The sequence below is a fragment of the Rana temporaria genome, chromosome 2 (assembly GCF_905171775.1).
Source record: "Rana temporaria chromosome 2, aRanTem1.1, whole genome shotgun sequence".
NCBI classification, from domain to species: domain Eukaryota; kingdom Metazoa; phylum Chordata; class Amphibia; order Anura; family Ranidae; genus Rana; species Rana temporaria.
In genome coordinates, this window is record NC_053490.1 from 278,644,992 (window position 1) to 278,654,707 (window position 9,716).

Consider the following 9,716-nt stretch of genomic DNA (forward strand, 5'->3'; position numbering starts at 1 on the left):
CCAAACTTTTCACACATTTGTAAAAAAATTCAGAAAAAACATTTATCATTTTGCTTCCACTTCACAAGTATGACCACTTTGTGTTGGTCCATCACATAAAATCCCAATAAAATACATTTATGTTTTTGGTTGTAACTTAAAATGTGGAAAATTTCAAGGGGTATGAATACCTTTTCAAGACACTATGTTTAAAATGAAACCACCATGTATTAGATCCTTGTTGCCTCCCCTGCTTACCAAAGTTTTGCTGTGAAACATCTTTCTCTTGGCACAGGTTTAACATAGCAAAAATTACTTTATTCTTGGATAAACATAAATAAACTCCATTTAAAGAAATAGTCTTTATTAATAATGACAATTATGCAATAAGTGGCAAAAAAATACATAACAAAAATTGTATCTAAAAAGAAACTTTATTGCTGTCTGTGCAGAGATTTTTTACATGCATTCAATGCAGACAAGCACAATACTTAAAAAGAAAAAAAAAAAAAAGAAGAATCCTCAATCCTCTGTGTTTATTAATAATGGTTTACAGAGGACTGGAACAAGGGTGCTTGTGTTTTTGGCAGTCAAAAGGGTTAATGGCCTTTTTTTGCCAAAAGAAGAGAGGCAGGATTTAGAACTTAAACAAAAATGAACACAAAAATAAAACATCTAGTTTTGGGTACAGATGAAATGTAGGACATGTCCTGCCACTCATCTACTTGCTAAGGTGAACACTTTAGCCCTTGCAGAAAGGATGCCTTGATCCCACTGAATCATTGCACAAGTGTTTGGCCAGAGTCATTTTACTAAAAACATATTCCAGGGAAAGAGAAATTCGGCATTTGATCTTCTGTTGCCAGTTGATAATCCTACAACCATTCACCAGCAGATGGAGATTTCAACATAGCGCTTATATACAATCCACTTCTCTGCTGGGCACACTAGTGTATACGTTTCAAAAACAAAACATCTGGACAATGCACCAGATAAGAGTTTCCAAAAACATACTGTTTCAGCATGACTGGAGAACTCTAGCCCCATTAGTGCATTGTGTCTCTCTGGTGAGAGAAACACATGTGTACATGTTTATGTGTAGGTGTTTGTGTGCTCCTGTGCTTCCCACTGCCCATTCCTTCCCAGGATATTTTATCAGTCTCCGGTGACCTGTGTGGCTGATCCATCAGATGTTTGACCACTTGACTGAATGAACAAGGGCTGTGAAAGGTCCTGTCCGGCTGGCATGGTAACTTGCTGGATCTGGTATAGTTGCTGGAAAGAAAACAGACATTTAATAAAATGCAAGAAAAAGGTTTACATTGTAATTTTCTATAGCAAATCAACTAACCTGTCCATCAGTGAACTGACTGAACTGCTGTTGGCCTTGCTGCACATCCGCTTGTGAAATCTAAGGGGGGGGGGGGGGGGGGGGGAAATAAAAACATCAGTCGGGATTTTACATTTCATCTTCACTGTTACCACTTCCAGTTCAATACAGTGGCAATGGGACTGAGAGGCAGATGAATCACCAAGTATTTGGGTGCTATAGTGAAAGTTTACAGAAAATGTGACAGGCAGGTGAGCTTTAAGGGGTTGTAAAGGCTTCTGTGTTTTCACCTTAATGCATCCTATGCATTAAGGTGAAAACATCCTATGCATTAAGGTGATGCGGGAAGGAGCTGCGAAAGTCGAGGGACCCCAGAAGTCTGTGTTCGAGGCCACTCTGTGCAAAACAAACTGCACAGTGGAGACAAGGAGGACATGTTTTTTTTTTTTTTATTTAAATAACAAATACTCAAACCTTTACAACCACTTTAAAGCAGGGGTATTATATTAAAATTCACAGAGGCAGTATCATTTTCTTCCAGTAGAGGTCCAAATCTCACCCCCCCTATTTACATCACAGTCCCCCTTCTTGCATCACAATCCACCCTTTATATCGCTTTCCTCCTAACTTCACTACCCCGTCTTCACATCAAAAACCCCCTTTATATTATAGCACCCCCGTCACATCTCCCCCCCCCCCCCCCATAGCGGTCTACTCTTTACATAGGAGCCCTCCTTAACAGCACAACAACCCCCAACCCCCTCTACCTTTAGATCAGTATGCTCGTCCGCTTCCCCGCTCAGCTTAGCTGCTGTGTTTGCATTGTGCACCTGATGAACCCATTGTGTGCATGCAAATGGTGAACCAGCCACAGATATTCTAAGACACAAAGTTTCTGTGATTAAGCCTCGGTTCACACTAAATGTGGTGTAAATTCACTGCAGATTCCGCACTGCATCAAAATTACAACCCACCCAATTGCAGAGTGTATGTTGACAACCAGCAATTTGGATGCAAAACAGTGCGATTTGCAGAATATGATCGCATGGGCGATGAATGAGATCCGATTCTGGTGTGGAAAAAAAAAAAAAAAAAAGTCCTGCACAAGTATGGCATGAATGCGGTGCAATTTGAGCCATACAAATCCATGGCTCAAATTGCACCACAGACACACTGCATGTAAATCGCACAGGAATGTGCTGCGATTCCCATGCAAAATTACATGTGGTGTCTAGCACCGCATGAGTGTGAACCAACGCTAAGAAAGCTTCAGACCATGCTTGCCGTTATCCCTTTAAGAAGGCTATAGACCAATTGTCTGACTATCATATTTTAAACACAAACACCATCTCCAAAGGGGAGAACGAGGACTGCTGTGGGGGCTTCGATTTCAGGCAAGCGATTCATAATCCCCCCCCCCCCCGAGAGTTTACAACCACTTTAACCTAGCCAATAACTGTGTGATCAGAAAAATTATCAAATGTCTATGGGCTTCAAATCCATACAGCAGCTTTTTTTTTTAGATTTATGGCCTCGGCAATAACACATCTGATTAATCAAACCACTTTAATCCTGGCTGTGACTAGATCTCTCCTCTTCCTGGTTTCACAGAAGACAAGTAAAACAATGGTAGCCATAGGGTCCCACTGCTGTCATTCAACTCCTGCAAAAAGGGACAGGGGCATGGCTTACCGGTGCTGTTTGAGCATGGGTGCACAGCCCACCTTGGAATGTGCCTGCATGGGTGCCTCCATGGCACATGGTTTGCTAAGGGGGCACCCAGAGGAAGAGGGGGAAGACAGCATCAGCAAGGTACTGCCAAAGAAGAGGTAAGAGACCACTCTGTGCAAGATCGCTGCACAGACCAAGTATAAACCTCTTATTTGAAAAAAAAAATGCCTTCAAAAGAGGAAGTAAACTTCCTTTACGGATCTTTTACCAATAGGTAAGCCTATATTAAGGCTTATTTGTAGGTAGTGCAAATATCTCCTAAAACGTGCAATATTTTTAATTACATGTAGCCAATGAAATGCGCTCTGAAGGAATGGCCACTTGTGCCAATCCTTCAGAACCCTGTGCCGTGAATGGCAGCTCCCAACACATGCATGATGTCATTGTGGCTCTGGCCAGTCACTGAGCCTGCAAACACCGAAGAAAAAATGGTGCTCCTGCAGCACCTACATTGCAGTGCTGGAACAGCTTCTTTTAAAGCAAGTTTCACAGAATGTGCTGGTATGCATACCAACACATTATTAGGGGGATTCACAGAGAGTTAGGCCGGCGTATTAGTAGATACGCCGACCTAACTCGGAATCTACGCCCACGCAAATTTAGGCGTATTCTGGAAACCAGATACACTTAAATCAGACTCAGATACGAGCGGCGTAAGTGTCTTACACCGTCGTATCCTAAAGTGTACTTTTTAGGCTGACCGCTAGGTGGCGCTTCCATTGCGGTCGGCCTAGAATATGTAAATTAGTAGATACGCTGATTCACGAACGTACGCTTGCCCGACATAGTAAAGATATGCCGTTTACGTAACGCACTTTCAGGCCTAAAGTTATTCCATCAAATAGCTGGAATAGTAATGTTAAGTATGGCCGTCGTTCCCGCGTGGACATTTGAAAATTTTACGTTGTTTGCGCAAGTCGTCCGTGAATAGGGCTGGACGGAATTTACGTCCACGTCGAAACCGATACGACCGTTCGGTGTACTTTGCTGCAATGCACACTGGGATATTTACACGGACGGCGCATGCGCCGTTCGTAAAGTAAGTCAATCACGTCAGGTCACCCCCCATTAACATAAAACACGCCCCCTCAGCCGAATTTGAATTAGGCGCGCTTACGCCCGCCCGATTTACGATACGCCGCCGTAACTTAGCAGGCAAGTACTTTGTGAATCATTCACTTACCTCATCCTTACATTTTGCTTTTAAAATGTCCTTATTTCTTCTGAGAAATCCTCACTTCCTGTTCTTCTGTCTAACTCCACACAGTAATGCGAGGCTTTCTCCCTGGTGTGGAGAAAGCCTCTTGTGGGGGGAGGGGGCGAGCAGGAGTGTCAGGATGCCCACGAACACACAGCTCCTTTCTCTATCTGCAAAGTAGAGTGTCCTGACCCTCCTGCTCGCCCCCTCAAAAGGCTCTCTCCACACCAGGGAGAAAGCCTTGCATTACTGTGTGGAGTTACAGACAGAAGAACAGGAAGTGAGGGTTTCTCAGAAGAAATAAGGACATTTAAAAGCAAAATCGAAGGATGAGGTAAGTGAAGATAAGTGAAGGACTGCACTAAGGTAAAGGAAGCCAATTAGGGAAAAAAAAAATTCCTTTACAAACCCCTTTAATATAAATTTTAGCCGATTGGTTATAATGCACAGCAGCTCCAGATTCTTTGTGCGCCAGTGTTAGACATATTTTCAACCAAAGCTCATTTTGGTTGAAAATATTTTCTAATGCTTTGTTATTTAGGTCTAGGACAGCCAAAGTGAATTTGGGATATGACAGAATCAGTGTATGCCCCCTGAAGTTACATAAAGTATTACATTTGGCGAGATTAACTAATTAATTAATTGCCAACCAGCCACCGCAGTTTCACTGTGGCAGAATGGCACAGCTGGCCGAAGCAACGCTACCTTACATCGCTTCGTCTTTTGGCAACTAGGGGCGTGCGCACTGCCGGTGGGTGTGTCAGCCAGACACCCATGATCGCTCGTGACAGAGCAAGAACTGGGACCTGTGTGCGTGCAAACACACAGATCCCGTTTTATTTAGGGGAGAGGAGACTGATCGTATGTTCATACAATGTATGAACATCTATCTCTCTTCTCCTAGTTAGTCCCATCCCCCCTACAGTTGGAACACAGTTAACCCCTTGATGGCCCCCTCGTGTTAACCCCTTCCCTGCCAGTGACATTTATACAGTAATCAGTGCATTTTTATAGCACTGATTGCTGTATAATTTTCAATGGTCACAAAAATGTGTCAAAGGTGTACGACGTGTCCACCACAATATCCCAGTCCCGATAAAAAAAAAAACAAAAAAAAAAACGCAGATTGCCACAATTACTAGTTAAAAAATAAATAAAAATGCCATAAATCGCGTAAACCAATCAATATACACTTATTATGTATTTTTCTACATTTTTTGGGAAAAAAAAAAAAAAATCACATCAGCCTAAACTGAGGGGGGGGGGGGGAGAATATATATATATATATATATATATATATATATATATATATATATATATATATATATATATATATATATATATATATATATATATATATATATATAAATCTGGGATATTATAGAAAAAAGTTTTTTTTTTTTTTCAAAATTGGCGCTCTCGTTTATAACGCAAAAAAGAAAAAAGAAAAAAAAAAACATGCAGAGGTAAGCAAATACCACCAAAATAAAGCTCCATTTGTGAGAAAAAAAAATAAGACGTCAATTTTGTTTGGGTACAGCATCGCACGGCCGTGCAATTGTCAGTTAAAGCAACAGTGCCCTATCGCAAAAAATGGCCTGGTCATTGAGCAGCCAAATCTTCTGGGGCTGAAGTGGTTAATGATGCAATGTAAAAAAAAAGTTTGGCATAAAATATTGTCCATCTCTACTGCTACCAATAACACCAGGACTCACTGCGTGTGAAGATAAAAAAAATTACTATAGTGAACACATGAAATAAATTACCTGCTGAGCATTGGCTGCTAAGGTCTGGAGTTGCCCCTGCACCACCTGTGTCCCAGATACAGGCTGCGCAAGACGTATGTACTGCAGCTGTCCTGTGTTAAGCTGGACCTAGAAACAAAAATAAACTTTTTTTGAAGAAGAAAAAAAGGAAGGGGGAATCGGGGAGAACATTAGCATACATTTTACACCGTATTCTAGGAACTGAGGGCCAGATTCACAAAAGGGATATGCCGTCGTATCCCCGTTTCTATCTATGCGGCTGATTCATAGAATCAGTTACGCATAGATATCCCTAAGATCCGACAGGTGTAATAGTTTTACACTGTCGGATCTTAGGATGCAGTACCACGGCCGCCGCTGGGGGGAGTTTGCGTCGTAAACCAGCGTCGGGTTTGCAAATTAGCAGTTACGGCGATCCACGAAAATCTTTCCCATCGTTACGTCGCCGCAAGTGTTAGTTTGTAAAAGGTGCCCTATCTTTGCGACGGCAAAGTGTAAAATTAGTACACCATGTAAAAGTATACCCGTCTTTCCCGCGTCGCTTTTGAATTTTTTTGAAATAGTCGGCGCGTCGTAATTTCGCGCAAAGCACGTCGGGAAATTTGCGTCGGGAGAATGCACAGTACGTCCGGCGCGGGAGCGCGCCTAATTTAAATGGTACCCGCCCCATTTGAATTGGCCCGCCTTGCGCCGGACGGATACAACATCGCAAATTTCCAGGTAAGTGCTTTGTGGATCGGGCACTTAGACAGAAAATTTGCGGCGGTGTAACCTAAATCGGTTACGTTACGCTGCGCCCGGGCTACGTGAATCTGGCCCTGAATTGCCAAGTGGCCAGCACACTAAAACTGCATATACTGAATGCAATCAGATTTTTATTTTTCACACCTTTTCCTTATTTTATTTTTTTCTAGAAAATAAAAAAGGATTCAGTATCTGAGACATTCATAAAGTCATCTATAGAGGCACACAGTTTTTTCCTTATTTTAACCTGGTAATCCTGCCAATAATTTGTGTCCTAGGGTGACATTGCTGCTCCGTACAGAGTGTTTTAAGTTTAAAAAACACGGTTAAGATTGGTAAGAACATCTCTAAGACCCCTTTCACACTGGGGCGGTTTGCAGGCGCTATAGCGCTAAAAATAGCACCTGCAAATGGACCTGAAATAGCAGGCCGGAGGACTTTCACACGGGAGCGGTGCGCTGGCAGGACGGAAAAAAAATCCTGCTAGCAGCATCTTTGGAGCTCCTTCACCGCTTCTGCTCATTAAAATCAATGGGACACTGCGGCTATACCGCCGGCAATTCGCCTCTGCTGTTAAAACCGCCCCACTAGCAGCCGAATAACGCCGCACCTCCCACCCCAAGGTGAAAGGGGTCCAACAGGGCCTGTGTTTTGGGCACCAGAGATACCAGGAAACAATGCTAACTGATAAACAGTTTAGAGGCAGAGAGTACAGGAAGTTATTTGCTCACAAGATTTTTAACTGGATAAACTGCTTTTTGGCACTTGTAAAAGAGATACACACTTTTGATTATCGATTATATATATATATATATATATATATATATATATATATATATATATATATATATATATATATATATATAATATATAATATATAAAGTATAGTTAAAGCTTGTTGGCCATACTTTTGTGGCTCAGGAGCGAACTTAATTTTCCTCTAATGCGACTCAGAAACAGTCGCTGTCAACTGCTGTTGGCACAGAGGCACTTTAGGCTCTGGAAGGATCTGAACCATAGTCAGGATCCACCCAGCTGCTTGACTGACAGTTGGCCCTGGCTCTGCACATGTGCTTAAAACCTGAAGCCAGCTGCATTTGCCCACTCTCCAGCCTGGCACTCTAGTGAGCACTGGAGGGGCAGAACAGAGAGCAGTGACTGACCATCACTGCTCTCTTCTCCAAAAAAATAAAAAAACACAAGAGCAGAGTGACAAGTGTTCGCTCAGTTCTCAGGCTTACAGCCGGCAGAGGACTACTGCGCCATCAGACCAATTCTGCAGCATGGAAGAGTGTACATATGTTGGTTCACCCCGTTAACACCACCTAGTTCAACAAACTTGGATATGAAAATCGAAGAAGACAGCTGGAAAAACCTTGGCTGAACAGTCTTTGTTGCCACAACAGATGCAGTCACTGTTTTGGTATTCTGAAAGCAGCGGCTGTGGCTGGGTGAAGATACGGCATCCTCTCATTCAGCCCAATGGCTAGCCTTATACACAAGGATCTGGTGTGCCATACTGCACAGTTTTAGGCATTAAGTGGAATTATGTCTTTTCCCCCACCAGAATACACTGATCAGCAAATCGCAGCCATTGGTTGCAAGTACTGATGCAATGCTGGTTTTTCTGAATGTTCGTTCGACAGGCTTCTCTTGAACACAGCTGTACACATACTGAAAGCAGGTCAGTTTCTCCTGAATCGGTCAATTGTCTGCATTAGTACCAGGCTTTATGCAGATACACAGCTCAATAAATCTAAATAATGGACGACTTTCTTGGGGGACTACAGATATTCCTCAGGGATCAATGCCGGTGTGAAAAAGATGGGCATAAACATACATAATTGCACTGAAATTAACATGAATGTTTACACAAGTTTAATGCTTCAGGCAGACTTTGTGGAGGTCATGTATTCCTATTATTCTTCCAGGTCTATGGGTATCTTTAATCTGGCTCTAGGCAGCTCCCAAACATGGTACGTACTGGAATCTGCTGGATCTCTCCTGTGTTGGTGATTATTTGCTGCATAACCTGCATAGTTTGTCCTGTTGAACTCTGTCCCTGCTGTGACTGTCCTTGTGGTTGGGCCTGGAGAATCTGGACCTGCTGTCCTTCTCCAACTTGCATTGTTACTGGCGTATTCTGCACAAGAAATACAAAATTTGAAAATCAGTGACTTCCACTTGACAATTTAAATCATTCAAAAACATCTTAAAGTAAAATTAGCATGGGGGAAAAAAAAAAAAAAAAAAACACAACACGACATGCATGCACATACCTAGGCATTGGAAATTTTTGTTCTATACAGGTGTTGCCAAACGTCAGTACAAGGGCCACGTCGGGTACAATAAGACCTCGGATTGCAAGTAACACGATTTACGAGCATTTCGCAATACAAGTCATTTTTTTGTTTTAATCCTGACTGTCTACGAGCATGGTTTTGCAAGACTAGTAGGATTCAAGCCAATGGGGAGTGCAGTGCCGCATTTGGCCAGAGGAGCGGGGGAGCCAGAGACAGTCGGGAAAAAAACTTGGTTCTCTTGCATCTCCGAGTGTCTGACCCCCCCCTCTTGCAGCGCCTTGTAGTTTAAAGAATTCTGCTCTATAAGACAGTGGAGCCACCACCTAACAATAGATAATTGGCCGCACTGCATTGTGGTATGTTGTCCAGCCCAGCCCATTATAATACAACATGGCAGGTCTTTAATTCATCTGGTCTTTCTACTTGCCTGTGCTCTATGGGCCGCACACCAGCGTGATCTGTCACTGCTGTGACTACCAGATACAGTGGAACAAAGATGACCGTTGTACTGGACCGCTGTGTGCAGCCCTGGTAGAATGTGATTGCATCATGTCAGTTAAAAACCACGGCTGTCATTCATAGCCATCTGCTTACTACTGTGAACTCTAATCGGTCACAGTGATCACATGGTACAGGGTCAATCACAGCAGACCAGTACCATGCGT

At 42.7% G+C, this 9,716-nt stretch overlaps 1 protein-coding gene across 4 annotated transcripts in view; it reads right to left on the bottom strand.

The window, feature by feature from the left end:
* Positions 1-396: 396 nt before the first annotated feature.
* The window catches only part of NFYC (nuclear transcription factor Y subunit gamma), an 89,875-nt gene continuing 80,555 nt past the window's right edge, over positions 397-9,716 (bottom strand). For all 4 annotated transcript variants that reach the window (XM_040337095.1, XM_040337093.1, XM_040337096.1 and 1 more), the window contains 4 exons: positions 8,733-8,891; positions 6,005-6,112; positions 1,331-1,390; positions 397-1,254 (listed from right to left, as the gene is read on the bottom strand). In XM_040337095.1, the coding sequence (XP_040193029.1) occupies positions 1,135-1,254; positions 1,331-1,390; positions 6,005-6,112; positions 8,733-8,891 (447 nt within the window). In that variant the 3' untranslated portion in view covers positions 397-1,134. The remainder of the gene's footprint in view (positions 1,255-1,330; positions 1,391-6,004; positions 6,113-8,732; positions 8,892-9,716) is intronic.